At 41.1% G+C, this 27,093-nt stretch overlaps 2 protein-coding genes across 4 annotated transcripts; one reads left to right on the top strand and one right to left on the bottom strand.

Moving 5' to 3' along the window:
* Positions 1–6,752: 6,752 nt before the first annotated feature.
* LOC143281029 (uncharacterized) lies at positions 6,753–11,033 on the bottom strand. 2 transcript variants are annotated; one of them, XM_076585926.1, is made up of 3 exons: positions 10,945–11,033; positions 8,831–9,967; positions 6,753–7,589 (listed from the first exon to the last, which is right to left on the bottom strand). In XM_076585926.1, exons 2-3 carry the CDS (start codon positions 9,887–9,889, stop codon positions 7,299–7,301), a joined length of 1,350 nt encoding a protein of 449 aa, XP_076442041.1. In that variant the 5' UTR covers positions 9,890–9,967; positions 10,945–11,033; the 3' UTR covers positions 6,753–7,298. The 2 variants fall into 2 exon arrangements, with proteins under 2 accessions (XP_076442041.1, XP_076442042.1); XM_076585927.1 differs by having other exon boundaries at positions 10,921–11,018.
* Positions 11,034–14,041: 3,008 nt separating this feature from the next.
* Positions 14,042–26,990, top strand: LOC143281028 (protein angel homolog 1-like). Of its 2 annotated transcripts, none has more exons than XM_076585925.1 (6): positions 14,042–14,163; positions 16,980–18,094; positions 18,939–19,198; positions 20,557–20,626; positions 23,270–23,466; positions 24,741–26,990. In XM_076585925.1, exons 2-6 carry the CDS (start codon positions 17,191–17,193, stop codon positions 25,593–25,595), a joined length of 2,286 nt encoding a protein of 761 aa, XP_076442040.1. In that variant the 5' UTR covers positions 14,042–14,163; positions 16,980–17,190; the 3' UTR covers positions 25,596–26,990. The 2 variants fall into 2 exon arrangements, with proteins under 2 accessions (XP_076442040.1, XP_076442038.1); XM_076585923.1 differs by having other exon boundaries at positions 14,060–14,477.
* The last annotated feature ends 103 nt before the right edge of the window (positions 26,991–27,093 follow it).

Raw genomic sequence — 27,093 nt, 5'->3', positions numbered from 1 at the left:
CAGCCCAAGAGACGCCCCCAAGGCCAGAAGGCTCCAAAACGGCTCAACATCGCTAAGCTGAAAAACATCACCATCAAACAGTCCTTTGTGGAGCTGCTGGAAGATCGTCTGGAATCCGCCTCTCTGGACAACCAGAATGTGGAGTCTGACTGGAGGACCCTGCGTGAGCTGATCTATAGTACAGCTTCAGAGACCCTGGGGCCCATGTCCAGAAAGCACAAAGACTGGTTTGATGAAAACTGTGATGAAATCAAGCAGCTTCTGGATGAGAAACGCCGTCTGCATCAAGCCTACCTGAGCAACCCAAAGTCCACATCAAAAAAGGATGTGTACGATGCCATCCGCAGGACTGTTCAGCAAAAGTTACGCCAGATGCAGGATAAGTGGCTGAGTGACAAAGCTGATGAGATCCAGGGATATGCTGACAGGCACGATATGAAGAGGTTCTATGATGCCTTAAAAGAAGTCTACGGCCCCACATCCTCAGGATCATCCCCCCTCCTCAATGCAGATGGGAATACCTTGATCACCGAGAAGGAGACAATTCTCGAACGCTGGGCTGAGCACTTCAACAGTGTCTTAAATCGCCCTTCCTCCATAAATGATGAAGCCATAGACCGTCTCCCACAAGTCCCCATCAACGAAGCACTGGACGATCCGCCAACACCTCTTGAGACCCAGAAAGCAATTCGTCTGCTATCCAGTGGCAAAGCACCTGGCTCAGACTCCATACCAGCAGAGGTCTACAAGGTTGGAGGCACTGTGCTAACTGAGAAGCTCCATCAGCTGTACTCACTCATGTGGAAAGAAGAGACGATCCCCCAGGATTTCAAAGATGCATCTATCATTCACTTGTACAAGCGAAAGGGGAACCGGCAAGCCTGTGATAACCATCGGGGCATTTCCTTGCTCTCCATCGCAGGCAAGATACTTGCCAGGATCCTACTAAACCGCCTCACAGCACACCTTGACCAAGGTCATTTGCCTGAGAGCCAATGTGGATTCCGGAAAGAGCGCGGAACCACCGACATGGTGTTTGCTGCAAGGCAGCTGCAAGAGAAATGTCAGGAGCAAAATGCTGATCTGTTCTCCACCTATGTCGACCTCACTAAGGCCTTCGACACCGTGAGTAGAGAGGGACTGTGGAAGATCATGGCCAAGTACGGATGCCCTCGGAAATTTATTTCCTTGGTCAGTCAGTTCCATGAAGGCATGCAGGCTCGAGTCCAGGACAAAGGCGAAACATCTGCTCCTTTTGCTGTCACAAATGGTGTCAAGCAAGGCTGCGTCCTGGCTCCAACACTGTTCAGCCTCATGTTCTCTGCAATGCTTACTGATGCCTTCAGAGATGGCGATGTTGGAATCGGCCTAAAGTACCGAACAGATGGTAAGTTGTTTAACCTCAGAAGGCTTCAAGCAAAAACGAAGGTCATGACAGACATCATCAGAGACTTTTTGTTTGCTGATGATTGTGCCCTCAACGCTGGATCTGAAGCTGACATGCAACTCAGCGTTGACAAGTTTGCCACTGCCAGCAGGAACTTCGGCCTTACCATCAGCACGAGGAAAACTGAAGTTCTCCATCAGCCAGCCCCAGGGAAACCCTACGTTGAGCCCAACATCACAGTCAACGGTCAGAGACTCAGTGCGGTGGAGCGGTTCACATACCTTGGCAGCACACTGTCACGAAATGCGACCATCGACGATGAAGTGAATGTCAGGATTGCAAGAGCAAGCGCAACTTTTGGTAGACTCAGTGCAAATGTCTGGAACAGAAGGGGCATTAGTCTTGAGACCAAGCTAAAGGTCTACAGAGCAGTAGTTCTCCCCACACTACTGTACGCCTGCGAAACTTGGACAGTGTACCAACGACATGCCAAGAAGCTGAACCACTTCCACACAACATGCCTCAGGAAGCTACTGAACATCAAGTGGCAAGACAAGACCCCAGACACAGAGGTGCTCGCAAAAGCCACCCTTCCCAGCATCTTCACCATCCTGATGCAGTCCCAGCTTCGCTGGGCTGGACACGTGGCGCGCATGCCAGACCATCGGCTGCCCAAAAGGCTTTTCTATGGCGAGCTGCAACAAGGGAAGAGATCACACGGAGGTCAGAAGAAGCGCTTCAGAGATACTCTGAAAGTCTCTCTGAAAGCGTTTGATATCAACCCTGACTCCTGGGAGGAATCTGCAGTGGACCGTGACAAATGGCGTGCTGCTGTGCACAAAGGCGCCAAGTTGTGCGAGGCCAACAGGACTGCTGCAGCTGTTCAGAAGAGGCAGGCCAGAAAGTCACGGGCAAACAAGCTCCCTGACAATGGTATGCCTGTCTTTGTCTGCCCCAACTGTCAGCGAACATTTCGTGCGCAGATTGGACTATTCAGCCATCTGCGCATTCACAGATAGATTCATGAGCATCCTCCCCCCCCCCACCCCACCACCACCCTCCCCCCATCCCCCAGCTGGATGACAACGATGGTCATCATCGATCTCGATGGACACACACCATTTCTCTTTTTATCACAACAGATTTCTCTGTGTGAAATTCGGGCTGCTCTCCCCAGGGACAGCGCGTTGCTACACTACAGCACCACCCATTTTTTTGTATTTTTTCCTGCATGCAGTTTTATTTGTTTTTCCTATCCAAGTGGAGTTTTCTTCAGAATTTTACCAGGAACAACCCTTTTGTTGCCGTGGGTTCTTTTACGTGCGCTAAGCGCATGCTGCATACGGGACCTCAGTTTATCGTCTCATTTGAATGACTAACATCCAGACCACCACTCAAGGTCTGGTGGAGGGCGAGAAAATATCGGCGGCTGAGCCGTGATTCGAACCAGCTCTCTCAGATTCTCTCGCTTCCTAGGCAGACGCATTACCTCTAGGCCATCACTTCACTGCCTTTCCCACGGACACAACACCATGCAAAAACAGGGCCTCAAATCCTGACCACTGGTGAACACTAGATCAGAAGTCCAACGCCAAACCAATTCTGCCACAGTGCTTCCATACGCCTTCAAGTTCCGATAAATCAGTGTATCTACGTCTCGTTGAAATTTCTTTTCAAATTCAACACAAATCATCAGACAACTCAGAACAAAAACCAATAAATGAAGATAAATATATATATACATATTATTTTAATATTGCAACAAAAAATAATTGTGTTGGCTTTACTTGCCTGTTAATATTACTCACAAAAAAACATACATACTGCTCACCAGTAAACTTTGTTTTATTTGAGTCTTTTCCTAGAAACCTCACAAAACTATGTTCTGAGCAAAACTGAAAAAAAAAAGCAATTTCTAGTGGGGTGGGGTGGGGTTGGACACACCCTGTGTAGAGGTCAGACCCACATTCCATACCACGCCATGGACTGGAACCCACAGGGGAAGCGGAAGAGGGGACGACCAGACACCACCTGGAGAAGAACTCTACAGGCAGAACTCAAGTCCACCAGCATAATCTGGGGGGTGAAGCCAAGAGAACAGCCCAAGACAGAGCGAGATGGAGATCTGCATTGCGGGCCCTGTGTTCCGACCGGAACGAAGAGGATTAAGTCAAGTCAGTCAGTCAAAATAAACACCCTTATCGTTAATAGCTTTGACCCCCGCCACACACCCCCACACACAGACACACACACACACACACACACTATGCAAACTGGGAGACCTGGGGGTCAATACATCACTGCTGCACTGAAATGGGGCAGTAAAACAAGAGGACTGCAGATGGATGAAAAGGGGGGTAATGACACTTAAATGGGGCAGCAAAGACAAAAGGACTGTAGTTGAGAGAAAAGGGGGATCATGGCACTTAAATGGGGCAGCAAAGACAAAAGGACTATAGATGAGTGAAAAGGGGGATAATGACACTTAAATGGGGGCAGCAAAGACAAAAGGACTGTGGATGAGTGAAAAGGGGGATAATGGCACTGAAATGGGGCAGCAAAGACAAAAGGACTGTAGCTGAAAGAAAAGGGGGATAATGACACTTAAACGGGGGCAGCAAAAACAAAAGGACTGTAGATGAGTGAAATGGGGGATCATGGCACTTAAATGGGGCAGCAAAAACAAAAGGACTATAGATGAGTGAAAAGGGGGATAATGGCACTTAAATGGGGCAGCAAAGACAAAAGGACCGTAGCTGAGAGAAAAGGGGGACAATGGCACTGAAATGGGGCAGCAAAAACAAAAGGACTGTAGATGAGTGAATAGGGGGATCATGACACTTAAATGGGGCAGCAAAGACAAAAGGACTGTAGTTGAAAGAAAAGGGGGATAATGGCACTTAAATGGGGGCAGCAAAGACAAAAGGACTGTAGCTGAGAGAAAAGGGGGATAATGACACTTAAACGGGGGCAGCAAAAACAAAAAAGGACTGTAGCTGAGTGAAATGGGGGATCATGGCACTTAAATGGGGCAGCAAAAACAAAAGGACTGTAGTTGAGAGAAAAGGGGGATCATGGCACTTAAATGGGGCAGCAAAGACAAAAGGACTATAGATGAGTGAATAGGGGGATAATGACACTTAAATGGGGACAGCAAAGACAAAAGGACTGTAGTTCAGAGAAAAGGGGGATAATGGCACTTAAATGGGACAGCAAAGACAAAAGGACTGTAGTTCAGAGAAAAGGGGGATAATGGCACTTAAATGGGGCAGCAAAAACAAAGGGACTGTAGATGAGTGAATAGGGGGATAATGACACTTAAATGGGGCAGCAAAGACAAAAGGACTGTAGTTGAAAGAAAAGGGGGATAATGACACTTAAATGGGGGCAGCAAAAACAAAAGGACTGTAGATGAGTGAAAAGGGGGATAATGGCACTTAAATAGGGCAGCAAAGACAAAAGGACTATAGATGAGAGAAAAGGGGGATAATGGCACTTAAATGGGGGCAGCAAAAACAAAAGGACTGTAGTTAAGAGAAAAGGGGGATAATGACACTGAAATGGGTCAGCAAAAAAGAGGACTGTAGATGGGTGAAAAGGGGGATAATGGCTCTGAAATGAGGCAGTAAAACAAAACATGAGGAAAGGGAATGAGGAATGAGTAAAAAGGGGGATAATGGCACTGAAATGAGGCAGTTAAACAAAACATGAGGAAAGGGAATGAGTAAAAAGGGGGATAATGGCACTGAAATGAGGCAGTTAAACAAAACATGAGGAAAGGGAATGAGTAAAAAGGGGGATAATGGCACTGAAATGAGGCAGTTAAACAAAACATGAGGAAAGGGAATGAGTAAAAAGGGGGATAATGGCACTGAAATGCCAAATGGGGCAGTAAGCCAAAAACAAAAAGAAGAACCCCACAATATCAATCAGCACTCTAACTAAAAGGCTTCTTTTTTCTTTTTCTTTTTTTTTCAGGAGTAAATCATTTAGGATGCTATGAAGAGAGTAAGGGCGGTGGGGGGAATGGGGGCATATCATCAATTCTGAAGCATGAGGAACAGGAAAGTGAATATGAATTTCAATCTATCAGCACTTTACATTACAATAATGCAGAAAACAAAAGGGCCCAGCCTTGACAAAAGTGAGTTTTTCTCAAGGCTGAAGTGAATTTGTCACTTTTTAAATGCTATGAATCTGAACAATGTGAACTGCGTTTTCTAATCTAAAGATTAGAATAGGAACTACAGATTATATGACAACAATGTCTGGAAACACCATTTTCTTCAAATTGAGTGAGTTGAAATGTGTGATATTCCATAGTGTCATGAAAGTCATCTCCAAGCACTCTCCACCACAGTTTTATACCATACATATACTGAAAATGCACAATTCTCATCTAAACGAACAATATGTTTCCTGTCTTCAAAAGACAAAGCTTGATTGATTGTGATCAACAGAGTTAAGCTTTACACAACTATATTTCACATGAGACATTAAACCAACCTCCCGAGTACAGATAAACACAGCATGCACTTAGCGCACAGAAAAGAACCCACTGCAACAAATGGTTGTCCATGGCAATTTTTTGTATAAAAACCATTTTGTATAGTTTTAAAGGAAATATACTAGCAGACAGAAAATGAAAAATATGCTACAGGTGACATTTAAGATTTCATTATTTTACTTGCCAAAAACTTTCTGTACAAATGCAAATTCAATAAACAACCACCACAACTCAATGCATTTAAAACACAGCTCAGGTACAGACACAAAATTGAAGAACATGCATCTTATATACTAATGAACCATCATGCTTTCCGTACAAAGTGGAACAGTTACCTTCCAATTATGGAAACTGATACCTAATCAAAATTTTGCATGTTCCATAGTTATCATTCTGTATAATAGTCCTTACTTTGTACGAGCAGGTCTTTATTTTATTTTATTTTATTTTTATTATTTCTATTTTATTTTTATTATTTCTTTTATTATTGTTGTTGTTCTCTTTACAATGTGATTAACTACAAGCTTTCTTTTCCAATAATGTAGAAATGGTTTACTAATTGCTCCTTATTATATCATAATGCTACCACTCACTTTAGCCTCATCCTTGATACCATTACTGTAATAGTTGACAAAACCGATGCTGTTCCTATGTTACAACTGGTCTATTATTAATGTCATCTTAAATCATCATGATTACTGCAATCAATAATATGTAAACATTGATTGATTGAATGATTGGACAAGTTGTTTTTTGTTGTTGTTGTTGTTGTTTTTGTGTTTTTTTTTTGGGGGGGGGGTTCTGTATTTGTTGATGTTGTTGTTGTTGTTGCTGGGGTTGTTTGTTTTTTTTTTTGGGGGGGGGGTGTCTTTCTCTCTGTAGTGGATGCTATTGTTAGTTTTATATAGTTTATTTCATACTGTTTTCTGTATTGTATACATGCCTTTGCAAATTTTTTTAAAAAGTAAAAAAAAAAAAAGAAAATGAAAAATGGGTGATGCCTGAACACACACACACACATACATACACACACACACACATGCACACATACACACAACACACACATGCACACACACACACATGCACACACACACACATGCACACACATACATACACACACACACACACACATACACACACACACACATGCACACACACACAAGCACACACACACACACACACACACACACACACACACACACACACATACTGGTAAGGCACATTAACTTACTTCATAAACAGATACAGATCTACGAACAACTTCATAGGCAAACAGATACACTGTTTTGGCAATTGCAAAGTCATGACTCAGCCCATATCCACTGTCACTTATCTACAACCACCACCTTAACTAATAATAAAAATAATTTTTAAAAAAACAACCTAACAACACAGATCTGCTCTTCATCCACCCCTCATCAACCCCTTTGCCCTCTCCAGCACCTGGCCAGCCAAGGCACAGGCCATGCTGGCATCGTCCCCTGAATACACATCAGCAGGCACACTGGGGAAGACCAGCACATCTGGGTAGCGCATGCGGGTATGGGGTCCCACCCTAAACTCCATCTGTTCAGCCAAACGTCGCAGGGTGGCGTCCCCAACCCGACGCGCAAGGTGAGGCAGGTTGTGGGACTGAAGACAGTCGTTGTCTGCGTCACGTAGGTACAGCACTGCTTTCATGGCCTTCTCTGCAGCCTGCAACAAGACAGCGTGCTCCAGGTGGGTTAAAAAAAAAAAAAAATTAAACACACAACGTTCAGTCATTAATTTTGTAGCTCCTTCTCTCTATCTGTTTTTCTAATAGCAATCCACAGGCACATGTGCATGCGCACACACATAAACGCATTTGCACACACACACACATGCACACACACATGCACATGCACACACACACACACATGCTAACCCCTTTTTGACACTTTAACATAACTTCTACAGACACTGTTCTAAAACTCTAAGAGAGACAAGACAAGACAAGACAAATTCTTTATTATCGAGGATAACAGATAAGCACTGGTGTGCTTTTTTTCATCCAGTCCCCGCCCTGAAACAGGGTCTACACTACACAAAACTACATTATATATGTCATTGCATGCACGACACAATGCTACGTAAGGTCATAGAATGCGAATGCTATACTACATAATGGCATAAGCATGGTAAAAATAACACACACACACACACACACACACACACACACACACACACACACAGGCACAAGCATGGTATCAATAATCGACATATTAAAAAAATAAAATAAAAAATAAAAAATGAACACACACACACACACACACTCTCTCTCTCTCTCTCTCTCTCTCTCTCTCACTCTCTCTCGCACACGCACACATACACACACATAAGCACACACTGTCAGATTGTGCATGTTAAAAATACAATACTAATGTGAATATAAAACAGTAAGTCTAATAAAAAAAAAAAATACACATTGCAATAACAGGGGCTCATTGCCAAAGGAAGCATAATTCAACATATAAAATAGTATGAGAATAAAAATGTCACAGGTGAACGAGAGACAGACAGACACACACACACACACACACACACACACAGAATAAAACAATATCAGCTAACAAATAGCTAATCTCATATTACATGGAACATGTGATAGAGAACAACAGGTCAGTAAGGAAGACAAAGTAACATGCATTTTATCATCTAATCAACACACACACACACACACACACACACACGCAAACACACACACACACACACACACACACGCGCGCAAACACACACACACACACACACACATATATATATATGAGAGAGAGACAGAGAGATCTATAGGTAGATACACAAACAGACAGACAGATAGGTAGACAGACAGATAGATAGATAGAAAAAATATCAAACATTGTCAGTTTTCAATCCATTTATCACTGAACACAAAGGACATGGAACACACAGGACTGCACCTGGTGACACAGAAAGCAGACCCAGTTGTGTCCTTGTGCACAGATCCCTCTGGACGCCTGGGCAGCAGTCAGGTCACGGTGCGCCGTGTGCAACCACCTCCACCCCTCCCCAGGCTGGGGGTTTCCCACACCCTGACCCATCTGAAAGGTCGCCCTCCTGGCATAATTCCCAGCAGAGAACTTCTCTTTGGTCAAACCATATGACAAACCATATGATAGGGCAAGTCTCCCATCCACCACGTCTCTAACAGCACCAGCAGAACCATCCTTTCCTAATTTTTTCTCAATCCGGCCTAACCGTTCTGCACAGTGAAAAATGGTTTCGATCAGACAAGTGCATGCAGATTCCTTGCCACTATGACGGTCTGGGTGCCACTTCAGAGCCAAGCGTTTTGTCACACATCGGAATTCTTCTTCTGTACATACCCGCCATGCCATGGCAAGAGTCTGCCGTACATCTTTATGAAGTGCCCTCATGTCCAGCGCTTGGTCATTGCTTTCCTTGAAAGATGCTGTTTGCTGCTCTTGTGCACTGCAGGAAGAAGTGAACGTTTGCTCTCCGGGCGTAGTTTTGCTGATGATTTTGTACAGCCGAGTCAAAGAGACATCAGTCCCTCCTCGATCAGGACCAAGGTCTATGTGGTAGCGTTTTGCAAAGATTGCATCCTCGTCACAATCACCAAGTTCATACAAAACAGTGGTATAAATGAAGACAGGAGTACTGTCCTCGCTGTCCCCACTGTCCTCACCAGCCATCAACGGATCATAGACTTCAAAGGCAGCAATCTCCCCATCACAGAACTCATGAAAATCATATTCAAGTTGCTGATGATGGCACACAGGGACAAAATTGCCTGGCTTGGGGTTGAGAGAACAGCTTGATCTTGGCTTTGTCCAGTATTCCAGCATTCCTTCAAAATCACCACCCGAAACCAACTGAATGGCAGTCACAAGTTTTTGAAGAAATCCACGTAAAAGTGCAGTCAGGTGTCCGGTGACCTGACCCTCCTTGGCCTTGACCTTGGATGGATCAGCTGCCTCTTTCTCCATGTTGGACATGGATGTTCTTGGACTGCCCTTCTGCTGAGATTGTGTACTTTCGTGGGAGCACTTTCTGTAATTGTCTGGCACACAAATCTGGAAAAGGCAAAAAGAAAAGAAAAAGAAGGAAAAAAAGATAGTAATCTTGAATTACATTTCTCAACACTTTTGAAACACACACACACACACACACACACACACACACACACACACACACACGTACAGCCTCTATTTAGAATGTGCCTTGCTGGTATTCAGGCATTGCAAATTATAGTCAGTAGCTTTCCCTAGAAATGGAGCACATTCAATAAAAAGTGTTTTCTGTCTGTTCTAAAATAAATATATCATTACATCTGTACTATTCACATTTATTGATCATGCCATTTAATCTTATGCAAATTATGCAATAATTCCCCCTCTCGTTATCTGCCTTGCATGTGTATATTATGGGGAGGTGTGGGTGGGAGATGGTGTGTGTGTGTGTGTGTGTGTGTGTGTGTAATTTTCTTTGGATCTTATTAGATTGGACTATTATTCTCTCATGCATACTCTGTGTGTGTGTGTGTGTGTGTGTGTGTGTGTGTGTGTGTTTGTGTGTGAGACAGAGAGACAGAGACAGAGAGAGAGGGGGTTACTTCTACATTATTTCCTATCACATCTGCATTTTAAGTTAAAATGGAATCCATTTATTATCTGAAATCCTATATCATGATATGCTTTATGATACTCTGAGTTAACAATGTAATTCAAAATTATGTAAACAGTTGCATGCTTTTGAATGTAAAACATACTGACATATCATCATAGTGTGTGTATGAGTGTGAAAATGACACTATTTGCAACAGGGTTTCTTTGTTCGGATCGATTTTGTTAATAAGAATAATAAACAGCAGATATTACGATTTAACTGACTCTCATGGAGAGACGCTTACTGATTTTACCACACACAGTTACTCAGTCGTCCACTTCGTGATTGAATCACAGACTCAAAGTTGCGAACGAAATTAAATTAATGATATCATGAAAAAGGAACACAACAGTAAACCTACTGTCTTTGTGCTGCAGCATATTACCTGTGGGTGTGGTAATACCTGGTCAGGAAATATTTTCGAAAATACTGAATGCACAGTTCTTTGTTTCAGTTTGTGCAATTACAGCAGCAGACGAAACGGAAGTGGATGTGATTATTTTTTTAGTTATGTCCCGTTACGTAGAGGTCATGTACAACTATTTACAAATCCAGAAGAAAATATAATGGATTGTATTTCTTGCCTCTGTCCGATACAAGAAAGGAATAAATTGTTATCTCCGGCACAGTATGTTTTAGTAACATCACCAGCTATCTAATTCATAGCAGAGTCTGTAATTTCAACCATTTCATACCATGGTGTAAGAGGAAATTGGTTAATTTCGAAGAGAGATCGAATTAAATGCAGAAAAAGTTTCCAACACACACAAGGATTATAATTAAAAGTCTCCCATGTATAAATGTCACAGATACCCACCTAAAACTCTGCAATAGCACCAAGTCAAACGGTAAGAAATTTTGTGAAAACATTTTGTAAGATTTTTGTAAAGGGTCAAGGATCTGTATCTCTTTCAGGCAGTGCAAAAACCATCTCACTTTAAAGGACTACATAGAGCAAACACCTTAAATCTCATACTTTGTAAAATAATAATAATAATAATCATAATCATAATAATCATAATAATAATCATAATCATAATCATCATCATAATAATAATAATAAACACGACACTGAAAACCTAGCATTCTTTCCTCCTGTTGGAAAGAGACATCATGTTATGTTTTGTTTTGATTTACAACTGTCATCTGGTAATGTTAAAAATGAGCAAATAAAGCGGGTAAAAAAAATATACATGTGGAACAAAGGAGACTATGAGGGGCTAGATAATTCCTTGACAGTGTGGATTGGAAAAAACATATTGACACAGGAACTAAGCACAAACCGGTGTTGAAGTCTAACTGAAGGTAAAATAAATGAGTGTACACAAAAATATGTCCCTTGCATATATTTTCCATCAAGGAATTTATTCCAGAGGAAGTCACGCAGTTCCACAGACTTTACTTGATAAAATCCGATTAAAACCCAAAACCTTCAAAAACTACAAGGAATTCAGGACTGAGGAAAACTGTAATGTATATGCACGTGCCAGAAATCAAGTGAAATCAGTAGAACAACATGAAATGAAGCTGGCTAGAAATATCAAAACTGACCCCAAACGTTTCTGTGCATATGCTGCATCCAAAACAAAACCAAGAGAGGGCCGGTATATCAAACCTCATTAAGCTGGATGGAAACCTAACAGACAGTAATCAAGAAAAGGCAGAGGTCTTAGATAATTTTTCACAAGTGTTTTTACTGAAGAAGATGTTGACAATCTCCCACACTTCCCAAACGTGTTTAAACGTCTCTAAGTCACCAGGTCCAGATGGAATGCACCCCATGATTTTAAAGGAGACAAGGGATGCTCTGTCTTTCCCTTTGAAATTCTTGTTCAATAAAAGTTTGAAGGAAGGGAAGGTACCATACACGGCTGGAAACTAGCAGAGGTCAAACCTATTTTCAAAAAAGGTAATAAGAATGAACCAAGCAACTACAGACCAGTTAGTCTTACATCTGTGGTATGCAAAACTTGCGAAGGTATTATCAGAGATAGCTGAAGAAGCATTTAATTGAGAATAATCTTTTATCAAACTACCAGTATTGATTTACATCTGGAAGGTATTGTGTTACACGGCAGTTTTTAAATACTATTCAAGGCTGGGTGATTATGATAAACAACAATATGCCTATAGACATTGTATACATAGACCTTTAAAAGGCCTTTGATAAGGTTCCACATAAACGACTGATACACAGAATGAAGGGCTATTGTATAAGAGGTAGTTTACTTAGTTGGATAGAAGACTTTTTACATAACAGAAACCAGTATGTAAGCATTTCAGATGGAAGTTAGACACATCAAATGTAATCAGTGGAGTTCCTCAGGGAAGTGTTTTGGGGCCAACATTATTTATTTACTTTATTAATGATATGCCAGATGTGGTAGAACGTTTTGTAAAAAAAATATTTGCTGATGACGCAAAGGCTTACTGTGAAATGAATAATGATAATAAAAAAAAATCCTGCTCCAATGAAGTATAGATAAACTAGTTAAATGGACAGAAACGTGGCAAATTAAGTTTAACAATGAAAAATGTAAAAAACTTCACGTTGGTAAAGATAACCCAAAATACACTTATATCAACTCCGATGATATAGAAGAAACTGAGTTAGAAAAGGATATGGGAATTCTGGTGGATACAAACTTAACTTTTGAGCAACACATAAATGCTACAGAAAAAAAAAGCAAATAAAACAGCAGGCATGATCACCCATTACATCCAGTATGAAAATAAAGATGTCGTAGTGCCATTATTTAAATCATTAGTAAGACCAGTACTGGAATATGGTAATGTGGTATGGTCCCCTTACCTTAGAAAACATATTGACTTGATTGAAAATGTACAGATAAGATTTACCTAACAATTAGGGATAGTTATAGTGTATGTCCTATGAAGAGAGACTAACTAGTTTGAAACTCCCAAGCCTGGAATATTGCAGGTTATCGATGATAATTATGACTGAGACATATATAAGATTCTACATGGACATTATGATCAGAGCACTAAAAAAAAAAAAAAAAAAAAAAATCTTTTCACTCTAGATTAAGGACAGTAATCGTACCAGGGGACACCCACTAAAACTAATGAAGATACTCATCAAATCAAACCTTTTTTTCACATTTTATTTTACTAAGAGGGTTGTTGACTTCTGGAATAATCTGCCCAGTAACATTGTCACTGCAGGAACGCTTAACAGTTTTAAGAATTTATTAGATAAACACTGGAAGGATTATGGATACCAAGTCAATTTCTCCATATAAAGGAAGCTAGCCGCCACATTAGTAATTGCGCACTCTTATATAATTTTTTTTAAAGGAATAAATAATAAGTCCTAATTGATCAGACAAAAGGCTGATAAAGCCTAAAAGCCGTGACACTTGATAAGGCCTTAAACAACAGATCGACAATTTCATGTTGCCAAGAAGAGAAAAGCTTGGCACACGCTGTTAAAATTCTATTTATGGTGTATGGCCATTACAAAAAAACAGCATGACAGCTGCGTGATCAAAGCATGGCAGAATTCTCCAACCAGGTTGTTCAGACAGTGTTGGAAATAACAACTTGCCAGCCCTCTAGTTCGCAAATGTTCTTTTCTGTAACGGTAGGCAAAATATGTATGGTAATCCTTCCTATTTGTACCCAAATGCCCCGGAGTTTACCATTAATATCGAATGGATAAATCGTGACCTCGTAGCGGGCCAAGTACACACATCGGTCAGCTGTTTGATAAAAACTCCTGTTACACAGGGCTTATTATGCATGACATTTTGCGAAGTTCACGGGTAAAGGACGATAGCGCATTTAGCCAGTGGGCCGGTGGGTCGTGAATATGAGTGCTTGTGTGAGTGCGTCACTCGGACAGTTTTTGAAGATTACTTCAAAAATGAGTTGTCTGTTTTGCCTGCGCCAGTTAAGGTAATGTAATGTGACTTTATTGTAATTCTAAGGAAACTGATTTATCATATATATATATATATATATATATATATATATATATATATATTAATTTACGAATACATATGTATCAGATCTTTCATTCTTTTATTATTGTTTTCAATTTCATCATGAAATATTAATTTCTGACATCAAGATTGTTTTGTTATTTTAAAGACTGAATTGCTGAGTTTTACAGGATTTGTGCATGTTGACAATAGTTATATATAGTTGTATACTATATAGTTATATAATACAACTGACAGGTCAGGATCAAGGAACCAGATAACCAGTTCAGAGCTGTGGGACAGTGACTCAAGTATAAGAAAGAAAAAGAAGATAAAAAAAAGCATTATTACACATTTTTTTTTAATTTGCTGAACATTTGTAATAAACAAAACTTTTGCGTTTTAACTAGTTTGTATATATGTAATGTGTACTTCAGTGTATAGTTACCAGACCCATAATAAAGTTTAGATAGTCAAACCATATGAGCAGTTATTTTGTTAAAAAGGTAAATTTGTTTTAAATTTGTATATATTATGTTTAGTAATTTACAAATTCTTTACAAATAAGATTAAAAGTCTCCTATAATTTTCTTGGTTTTATGAAGAGAGTTTTACATTCTGAATTTCTTTGAATGACAATTTCACATTCTTGTTGTTTTTTTTTTCATTAACATTTTTCACTGTAATTCTCACTGTAATAAATCATGGGATACTGTTAGTGTAGAAAAACTTATTTATATTTCAGAAAATGTAAAAGCATACTTTTGTATCATGTTATAAATACATATATTTTGGTTCGTAAGTTAATTCATTTGTGAATTTGGAAAGTCAGCACAGGAGTTCATGGTCTAGAGGATATTTTTGTTTGTTTGTTGTGGCGGGGAATGGGAGGTTGGGGGCGGGTGGGGGCAGAGGGGGGGGGAGTAAGTGGGGGGAGGGCGCGGGGGTTGAGGGAGGATGAGGGACTGCTCAAAACAGGCCAGCCTGTAATGCTGATCTGATTTAACTGCTTATGGCTGAATTCTGATTTAGGAAGCAAATCATCTGTTCTAATTGTGTGATTCTATTTTGTTACTCAATATTTGCTTTGTTTCGAAGTACTTTATAAATCTTAGTACACAAGTTGTCTGAGCTCTGTGTGTGTGTGTGTGTGTGTGTGTGTGTGCAGTGTCAGTGGGTGTGCGTTCTCTTTATGAACAATCTGCTATGACCTTATTTCTCTCTTTTTTTTCAGACTGAACTATTTACTATTTTTTCTTTTCTTTTTTTTTCTCCTTTTTTTGTTGTTGTTAAAGTGCTGATGTCATCATCATAGTTATGTATGAAACCTTTGTCCCTTATTGTTTAGAGTTTTTTTTCAAAGATTTTTTTTTTCAGGAGTGATACACATAATACACATGTGCAATATCCAAGCTTTCTGACTATCTGTTTGTCCCTCTTTCACACACATGCATGCATGCTTGAAATGTTTTATGCTAAAAGTGTTTGTGTTTGTATGTGTATGTGAGAGAGTTTGTATGGGTATGTGAGAGAGAGAGAGAGAGAGAGAGAGGCTTTCCATTTGTAACCCTACCCTCCCTCCTTGACTTTAGAAAGTCTCTTTGGGCATGTGTGCATGCGTTTGAAACTCTGTCTCTGTCTCTCTGTCTCCCTCCTCCCTCCCTCCCTCCCTCCCTCTCCCTCTCCCTCCCTCTCTGACTTTGGAGAACTGAAAAAACAAACTGTGATTGATTAGCAGTTAAGTTAGCCAGTAGCAGTTGAACTAAAGTGAATTAATGTGTTATTTACAGTTGTGCTCAAATGGTGAAACTGCTCAGTAAGTGCTTTGATACACATAACAGCAATGATATCAAATTAGTAAATAAATTTGTCAAATTTTAAATTGGTAGATTAAAACAAAAAAGAGAGATCAGATCATCAGTTAAAAGAGACTGCTGTCTGAACAAATGAAGCCATTGTTCCAATTTTTTAATTCAGATTTAGAAAATATCCTTAAAAAATTTTTTTTTTTAATTCTAGATCATCATTCACTCAGTTTGTGTATGAATTATAGTGTGTGTGTGTATGTGTGAGCCAGCCTGCCTGCATCCATGCATGTGTACTTTTAACACATTTCATGCATGTGTGCTGGGTTTTTTTTGGTTTTTTCAAAATCCTGAAATGTGTGCACATTTGACCAGATCAAAATATGCTTTTGTATGATCACATACTTTCAAGCTTATGCATGCTTTTAGGCATGTATGTAAATAGACACATACACTTGCACACTTGCGTACTGTCATGCACACACACACACACACACACACACACAGAGGCAGAGACTGAGAGAGTAGGCATGAGGCGCTCACACAGTCACTCACTCACTCACTCACTCATTTGCTCGAAGAGGCAGTCTGCACTTTCTACTAAACATCACTCTTATTTTTACTATTTTAGTCACACTTATTGTAACACAAGTATATGTGTATGGTTTCAGGAAATGTGTGACAACATGCAAATGCTGCCAGTCATCATTGTGGAGACTTGAACACCTTCATCGACACAGGAATAAAACACAGAATTGCTTTTACCCCATCCAGTGGCAAACCATCTTACAGTCTTCAACAGGGAGAGGCATCTGGTCGGATTCAGAAATCAAATTCTGGAAACACTATCTCCATGTGTTAAGGCATAGAGAGTGTCCTATAATGAAAAGAAAAAAAATGGGTTCCATTTTGTCTTTGTTGAACCCTTTAGAAGAATCTTCCGACAGGGAATCTGAGGAAATAGGTAACAAACATGCCAGGACTAGTCAGCAGACTGGCTGTGCTACAGAACACAGAGACATTTTAAATGTGTCAGTTTCGGAATCGGAGAAGGATGACAGCAAAACTGAGAGCTGCCAGGCGAAAAGAGATGCAGCAGAGAAAGAGAAAGTGGGAAATGTTTCTGAAATGACGAAGGCTTCCAGGGGTGGTTTTTTGACAGGGCCATTGATTAAAACGAAAGACTCGCTCTCTTCTCACACTCATCAGCTATTGAACAGAGCTGCACAAAGACACAAAGAATCTCACACAGTGCCACATAGTAGAGGTGATCCATTGCATGACTTCACCATCAGCAGTGCTGCTCTGTCAACAACAACGTTTTTCGCAGAACCTTTCTGTCCAGCGCAAATTCAGTCGAAGACCCTTAGCCCTGTTGCCTTCCCTGCGTTTCTCAGCAACACACCAGCACTGACAATGACTCTGTCTCTGGGATTGCAGCCTACTCGTCTCTACCATTCCACGCCTGTGAGCAACACCACAGCACCACTGCCAAAAGAGTCTGGCTTGTCATTAAAGGAGAAGGATGCAGAAGTAGACAAGAACACTGGCATCAGCCACGACTCAGTTTCAGTTCAGCAGAAAACAAGCTTGGTCAAAGAAAATCTGGCAGTGGATGAAAGTTGTGGAGATTTTCACTATGAAACATCAGACGGCTATGAACTGAAACTAACAGAAGTTCCAAACACAGATATTGGAGCTCTGGAGGAGGAGAAGGGGTTGCAGTCACCTAACCAGGAGGCTGACTGTGGTATTGACCCTGCATTGGATGACTATAATGTTGAAAGTAAGACTGTTCACTTGTTTCTCTGTCTCATTCAGCCTCTCCCCCCCCCCCCCCCCCACTATCTCTCTCTCTCTCTCTCCCCACTCTTTCTCTCACCCTCTCTACACTCTATCTATCTATCTCTCTCCCCACTCTTTCTCTCACTCTCTCTCCACTATCTCTCTCACTCTCTCTCCCCACTCTTTCTCTCACTCTCTCTCCACTCTATCTCTCTCACTCTCTCCCCATTCTTTCTCTCACTCTCTCTCCACTCTCTCTCCACTCTATCTATCTCTCTCACTCTCTCCCCACTCTTTCTCTCACTCTCTCTCCACTCTATCTATCTCTCTGAGTCTCTCACTCTCTCTCCCCACTCTTTCTCTCCCCACTCTCTCTCTCTCTCTGTACTGCCTTCTATCCTTCCCTCACTCTCTATTTCTCTGTCTGCATGTCAGTCCATTTCTCTTTGTCTGCCTCTTTTACAAACTTGTATATATATAGAGAGATTTTGCAAAGTCAGGTATATGTTAGCGCATACATGTGTGTGCGTGCGCGTGTGTGCATGCATGCGCGCGCGATTGTGCGCACGTGTGTGTGTGTGTGTGTGTGTGTGTGTGTGTTTCTGACTGATGGTCAGCATTTTACTTTACAACAAAAAATGTTTTACATACAAATCTCAAGAGGCATCTAGATTTGTTTAGTTGGTTGGTTTGGTTGTTGTTGGGTTTTTTGGGTTTTTTTTTTCATTTTTGTTTGGTTGGTTGTTTTGTTGTTTTTTGGGTTGGGTTTTTTGTTGTTGTATTTTTTGTTTCTCCAACTGATGAAAAATTCAGCTTTGCCCTTGTATATTCTTATCCCCACTCAGAATACCGTCGAAAACTGAAGCAGTTACCACGGCAATGGGAAGTGACTCGATACGGCATGGTTCACAAGAGCCACCACATGCACACTAGTCGGAGTGGCCGCAGACGGCCAGTGGAGTTCAGCATAATGACGTACAACGTCTTGGCCCAGAATCTCCTGGAGGATCACAGTGACCTCTACACTGGCTGCCGCCCTCGCTGGCTGGACTGGGACCACCGAAGACAGCTGTTGATGGCAGAAATCGCTTGTCACAACCCAGATGTAAGTCTGCAGGTTTGTTTTTTTTTTGGTTGGGGGGGTTGGGGGGGGGGTAGGGGTGGGAGGTAGGGTGAGTGGGGTACCTTATCACATTGTTTTTACTCTCATGTCCAGCTATGACTATCAGAACAGCAACTGCTGTCCCAACTATCTGGGCTTAAAATGGTTATCATTTATAGTGGAGAATGTCTTGCAGCATGTCTTTTGAAAGAGCACACAGCTTGCATTCGTATATTAATTGAATTCCCACCTTTTGACTGAAAGGAAAAATCTGCAGTGAAAAGGAAGATTTTGTTCCATTGTCCATCATACACTTCTTTCTCCTTTTGGATCCCCAAATGGAGTCCAAAGTAAAGGGAATGAAACAGATATTAAATGATTTATTGCAGTGGTGGCTTATCATCTCTCCACAAGGAAAGTACAGATTGCAGATGTTCCAGAACAAAAGGCAATATATTTTATCCTGGGGCTAAAGACGACTCATACCTGTCCAGCAGGCCACTCCTTTGCATTTGCACAAAAATGAAAGGTCTCCATTGCATTGCATTGTATTACTCTTTTGTCACAAAATATTTTGGTGTGTGAAAATTTGGCTGCTCTTCCCAGGCAAAGTGCATCACTACAGTGAGAGCACCACCCTACTTTCTTTTCTGGTTTTTGTTTTTTCCTGCCTGCAGGTGTATTTGTATTCTAATCAAAGTGGATTTTTCTACAGAATTTTGCAAGGGGCAGTCATTTTGTTGCTATTGATTCTTTTACCTATTCCTAGTCCATGCTGCATGTGGGACCTCAGTTCATCGTCTCATCTGAATGACTAGCATCCAGACCACAGTGGCAGGGGATCAGATACTTAAAAGACTGGGATATGAAGCTTTCATAAATGAGAGAAGATTATTTTTTTCATTTATTAGGCATGGTTGGTGCATCTGGGGGTGTTTCTGTGTTTTCAAAACCTACCAAACTCTGACACTTGATTTCGTGATCTTTAGTGAATATCTGTACATGAATAGACACAAGAAGGATTCAGGCACTAGCAAGGCTGCTACCTGTTGACCTGGGAGATTGGGGAAAATCTCCACTGACATAAGTGTTCAGTCTTATGTGCATATATATACATGCGCACACACATGTACATAAACACACACACACACACATATACATACACACACATATTCATAAACACAAATACACACACACACACAAACACTCACATACACACACACACACGCACACATACACACACACACACACACACACACACACACACACACACACACACACACACATTTACAGTTACACACACACATACCAACAACGGGGACATACCGAGACACTGAAAGTTATTTTGCATTGTGTTTCAGATCATGAATTTACAGGAGGTCAACAAGGACCATTTCTTTGACTACCTCCAGCCCCGACTGGAGAGACTAGGTGAGTGGAACTATGAAGTATGTGAAGTGAAGTATGAAGCACTACCATTGAGCGAACATCACTGGAACATCTTTAACCTTCATTAAGTTGATCGGTTACTTTGTGTTTGTAGTTTCGGTTCACACAAACTGGTGACTTCAGACTGTAAAGAATTCAGACCAAAATAATTAGGTATTTTTTTTATTATTACTGTAAGATGTAATTATAACCAACAATCATAACATTGAGAAAAAAAAAGGAACACAAACTAACACACACACCACACACAAACAAGAACACTCACGCACAGATGCACATACTTGCACACGCACGCGCGTGCACACACACACACACACACACACACACATACACACACACACACGCATACATGCACGCACAAATTAGTTATATTTAGGTTTGTTGATTTAACACACATCTCGGCCAGCTCAGGTGATATGGCCAACAGAGATAATCATCCCAGGAAAGTGGGATAGGGTTGGGGGGGAGCAATGTGTGTGTGTGTGGGTGGTGGGGGGGGGAGCTATATATCATACACTACATTAATAACATGAAAATCAGAGAAAATAAAAACACCCCAAAATATACATCTGTTTAGCAGAAGTCTGGGGGGAGAGGGGGAGAGGGGAGGGGAGGGGAGAGGGAGAGACAGACACTTTAGATTGCCTGCATTGATTATGTGGTAAAGTTAATGGCAAACTAGATTTCAGTGAGTGAAATTTTAGACTGTGGGATATTTTTCCAGAAAAAGAGAAACATTTTCAGTGGGTAACACCATTGCATCAACTTCAAGATGAAGAGATGCTTGAAATGAAGCAAATCATTTTCAGTCAGTGAATGTTTATTTAATACATATTCAAAGGTCTTTTTAGTGCTCAGATCACCTTCAACTGTTCATTCATCAGAAGCTGATAATGACTTTTTAAAAAACTTGGGGAGACAGTGTTTCTAGATCTGAGCTGGCTGAAAAAGCTCTTGGATAGATTTGGCAGGTGGTTAAAATGACTGAAAGTGGCTGCTCCATTTCATTCCTGTTACTGTTGTTGGTGGCGATTGATTCTTTCTTCCTGTCATTGTCAGTGGAGATTCATTCATTCCTGTTACCATTGTCAGTTGCGTTTCATTGGTTTCTGTTACTATCGTTAGTTGTAATTATTGGTTCCTATTACTGTTGTCAGTAGTGATTATTGGTTCCTATAACCGTTGTTAGTGGTGATTATCGGTTCCTGTTTCTGTTGTCAGTGGTGATTATTGGTTTCTATTACTGTTGTCAGTAGTGAATGTTTGTTCCTTTACTGTTCTCATTAGTGATTATTGGTTCCTGTTTCTGTTGTCAGTAGTGAATATTGGTACCTTTACTGTTGTCAGTGGTGATTATTGGTTCCTATAAGTATAACTGTTGTCAGTAGTGAATGTTTGTTCCTTTACTGTTCTCATTAGTGATTATTGGTTCCCGTTTCTGTTGTCAGTAGTGAATATTGGTACCTTTACTGTTGTCAGTGGTGATTATTGGTTCCTATAAGTATAACTGTTGTCAGTAGTGATTATTGGTTCCTATTACTGTTGTCAGTAGTGATTATTGGTTCCTATTACTGTTGTCAGTAGTGATAATTGGTTCCTGTTTCTGTTGTCAGTAGTGATTATTGGTTCCTATTACTGTTGTCAGTAGTGATTATTGGTTCCTATTACTGTTGTCAGTAGTGATTATTGGTTCCTATTACTGTTGTCAGTAGTGATTATTGGTTCCTATTACTGTTGTCAGTGGTGATTATTGGTTCCTATTACTGTTGTCAGTAGTGATTATTGGTTCCTATTACTGTTGTCAGTGGTGATGATTGGTTCCTGTTTCTGTTGTCAGTGGTGATTATTGGTTACTTTACTGTTGTCAGTAGTGATTATTGGTTCCTATTACTGTTGTCAGTAGTGATTATTGGTTCCTATTACTGTTGTCAGTAGTGATAATTGGTTCCTGTTTCTGTTGTCAGTGGTGATTATTGGTTACTTTACTGTTGTCAGTAGTGATTATTGGTTCCTTTACTGTTGTCATTAGTGATTATTGGTTCCTATTGTCAGAAGTGATTATTGGTTCCTGTTTCTGTTGTCAGTGGTGATGATTGGTTCCTATGCTGCTGTCAGTAGTAAGTATTGGTTCCTTTACTGTTCTCATTAGTGATTATTGGTTCCTGTTTCTGTTGTCAGTGTTGATTATTGGTTACTTTACTGTTGTCAGTACTGATTATTGGTTCCTTTACTGTTGTCAGTACTGATTATTGGTTCCTTTACTGTTGTCAGTGGTGATTATTGGCTCCTTTACTGTTGTCAGTGGTGATTATTGGTTCCTTTACTGTTGTCAGTGGTGATTATTGGTTCCTTTACTGTTGTCAGTGGTGATTATTGGTTCCTTTACTGTTGTCAGTGGTGATTATTGGTTCCTGTTACTGTTGTCATTGGTGATTATGGCTCCTGTTACTGTTGTCAGTGGTGATTATGGCTCCTGTTACTGTTGTCAGTAGTGATCATTGATTCCTGTATCGGCTGTCTGTAGTGATTATTGATTCCTGTCACTGTTGTCAGTGGAGATTCGTTCGTTCCTGTACATTACTGCTGCCAGCGTCGTGACTCTGTGAATCTCCTTCCTTTGTGCAGGCTACGTGGGCTGCTACCAGAAGCGTACAGGGGACAAGCGGGACGGGTGCGCCACCTTGTGGAAGCAAGACAAGTTTGAGCTGCTGCACTTCCGCCCGGTGCAGTACTGCCGAGGAGGGCTGCTGGACCGTGACAACATTGCCATCATTGTGGAGCTCCGGCCCCTTCGCTCCAGCTCCAAGCAGCGTCGTGCAAATGTGAGTCACAGCCATCAACGTCCGATTGTTCACAGCTGGTAACTTAGATTAGATCGGTTGCTGGGTATTGAGCAGTTTAACTCATTCTACCCCCCAGCTACATGCCTGCTACAACTCCCCTGGACCAGCGCTACATGAGACCACTGCAGAAAAAAACAGCGTGGTTCACTAAAACGGTGAAAATCGGTGGAGAATTGTTGATTCAGTCAAACAAAGCTTCGTTTTCTTGCTTCCAGAATCCGTAAACGTTTCAGATTAGAATGCGAACTGTGCCAAGCAAGAATAAAAGGAATTGGAATAGTGTGTTGATACGAGAATACTCGTACCTGGTCCATAGGGGACGTAATCATGGTACAAGTTAACTCGTACCTGGAGTAGAATGAGTTAATGTTTTTGTCTTATCATTTCTTCTGGCTGTTTGCACACAAAAAAGTTGTTCTCTTTTTGTTTATCTTCCTACAATCCAGTTTCATTTAACAGAAAAAGAAGAAAAAAAAGACTACAAGATGAAGTAAGATAGTTTTTGGGATAAGCCTAATTTAGATTCATATTAGATATGAATAAAGTTATTTGCATTGATTGGATTTGGTTGGGTGCTGAATGTTTAACAGTGCACAGGTCCTTGTCTGAAATTTTGTAAGCAAACTATGCATGAGAATGTGTTGGTTATTGAATAATGTTTGCCAAATACAGCTTGGTGATCTGTCACAGTAAAACTAAGTGTTGAGTGTGCTGGCCTGAAAGATTAAAAAAAAATCTTTTATTTAATTAGCCGTTGTTGGTATTGTTCGTATGGTAGTGTTTTGTTGTATAATATGAAATATATTGGCTGCTTCTGCTTTTTGTTCAGCCAGTAGACTAAAATTGCATACATAGGATATAGTTGTTAGTGGGCATATTTATGCAACACTCATTTTGCTTTTTACATGTTTTTTTGTTTGTTTTTTTTGTTTTTTTTGAAAAACAAAGTATCAGTTAAGTATTTTAGCCAGAAAACATCAAACAGCCTAATAACTTGTTGGGTTATCTGTCAGTAAAAAGTTGTGTTTCATTGTCCACCCATCACAAAGTCTACACGATACTTTCCTTACAGCCTAATAACATCTTGCGTTATCTGTCAGTAAAAAGTTGTTTCATTGTCCACCCATCACAAAGTCCACACGATACTTTCCTCTCAGCCTAATAACAGCTTGGGTTATCTGTCAGTAAAAAGTTGTGTTTCATTGTCCACCCATCACAAAGTCCACACGATACTTTCCTTGCTGTCCTCGCAGAGCGCCGGTGCCAGACAGGAGGAGGACAAGATAGTGGTGGCCAACACTCACCTGCTGTTCAACCCTCGGCGTGGAGACATCAAGCTGGCCCAGCTCATGATCCTATTGGCGGAGGTGGACAAACACGCCTACCTGGGACCTTCCCCTGAGGCACCTCTCCACTGGCCCCTGATGTCGGCACAGAGCCGTTACTGCCCGGTCATTCTGACTGGCGACTTCAACATGCAGCCCCAGAGTGACCTGTACAAGTTTGTGGTCGGTGGGCAGATGGACTACGAGGGCTTGCTGCTACGAGAGATGTCAGGGCAGGAGGAAGGGCGGTACGGCCGGAACCTTCTGCTGGGGAGAGATTTCTTCTCTCCCATGTTTGGTGTCACAGAGTCCTGCCAGTACCACACAGCAGTCATGGATCGACTCACAGAGCCCCACGGCCATCAGGGTCCTCCTGTACAGCCAGAAGGGGGCAGGGGCAAGCTACAGAGACGTTCCAGGGACGGCAGAATGCCTGGTTTCACCAGGAAGATGGTGCACAAGACAGGCCGCCTTTGGCACCACCTGAACCTGGTCTCAGCCTACCGGCACAGAGTGGAGCGTCTGGGCCAGACCATGGAAGTGACCACGCACCACAACAGTGGGAAGTGCTCTGTGGACTACGTGTTCTACTCTGTGGACAGCAAAGAGGTGCATCACCAGCGCAACGAGGTGCGGCTCCGCTCCATCAGAGACGGGCAGCTCAAGCTGCTGGCTCGCTATGGGCTCATGTCTGAGCAAGAGCTGGATGCCATGGGTGGCATTCCGAATCAGATTTTGCCCTCTGACCATTTGTGCCTGATCACCAAGTTCCTACTGACATAGACCATGCTTATGTCGAGTGTGAGAAATGATTTACATTTTAAGTTTTGAAACAGCTGATTAATGGGATTTTCCCCCTCAGATATGGTGGTGGAAGAGGATTTTTGTTTACTTCTGTGTAACAGAGTGTGTGTGTCTGTGTGTCTGTGTGTGTGTGCTTTCTTTCTTTGTTTCTTTCTTTATTCTAACACTGTTAAGTAATATTAGATGAGGGAAAATGTATATGTATGTGTGCGCGTGTGGGTTGGGGAGGGGATTGGGGGGATGTGTGTGTGTGTCAGGATAGGCAGACTGTGGAACAAGGTAGCTTGAAACTCTCCTTGCTGTAGCTGTAGGAAAGAAAGTGATGGGGCTGAAAAATATTTTAACTTTCTTTAATAAAGTAAATGAATGAACTTTTTCTTGCATGCATGCTTTTGAAATACGTATTTCACAGTTTGCACATGAAAGCATGTGGGCTTAGGTAAACACATAGACATTCTCTTTCTGTCACACACACACACACACACACACACACACACATGAATATGCACATACAAACTGTCTCTGCCACACACACACTCACACCACATACACTCTCTTTCATTCACATGCGCACAGACATACACTAATGTGCGCGCGTGTATTCAGACAATGACACATTGATGTATACATATCATCTGGGAATGGATAGAATAAGCTTAATCTTCAGGTGAAAGAGTTGTTGAAATGAATGAAATGTTCATAATCAACTCAGATGATGTGGGTTATGTGTGAATGCTTGTGCAGTGAGTTTCTTCTCATGATGTACACACCTTGGGCCTTCAAACTGCACAAAAGCACAGAATGTATGAAATGGCTAGTATTTATGTTGATATGCAAATGTCTGTGTGTGTCTGTGTTTGTGTGTGTGTGTGTGTGTGTGTGTGAATTCATGCATATATACATGTGCATGATAATGTCTAATGTGTCTTGCTCATTTGAAGCAGTAAGCAAATATGTATAATATGCAACGTTTGTGTGTGTGTGTGTGTGTGTGATTTCTGCATGATTTGAATTGTTTTCAACAACAACATAAGGTATTTCATCATCAAACAGTAGGAACCCAAAGAAATGAAAACATTGCTACTTTTTGATATTTTATGCTGGGCAGCTGGTTTTTTGGTCTGCTGTGAATATTCATTTCTGGTACCCCAAAATAGTCTGAACAAAATATTTGTCTCATAAATATTTGCATGAATTCTAGTCTTCCATGGAATGTTTAAAAAAAACAACAACAACAAAAACGGACTTTAGTGTTTCTTTTTCTCAGTTACGTGCCTTGAATTGAACTCTCAGTATTGTTTTCATTGATGGATAAATCAGTTTGGTATTTTCTTCTTTTAATTTGGAGTGAAATAAAATGTTTGGTTGTTTTTTTTTTCAGGCTTCAAATCAGTTTGGTATTTTCTTCTTTTAATTTGGATTGAAATAAAATGTTTGATTTTTTTTTCAGGTTTCCCACCTTCCCCCCCCCCCCCCC

This window comes from Babylonia areolata, chromosome 4 (genome assembly GCF_041734735.1).
Source record: "Babylonia areolata isolate BAREFJ2019XMU chromosome 4, ASM4173473v1, whole genome shotgun sequence".
Classification (NCBI taxonomy): domain Eukaryota; kingdom Metazoa; phylum Mollusca; class Gastropoda; order Neogastropoda; family Buccinidae; genus Babylonia; species Babylonia areolata.
Note: the sequence above shows the minus strand (reverse complement) of the source record. Positions and strands in the feature narration are given on the sequence as shown.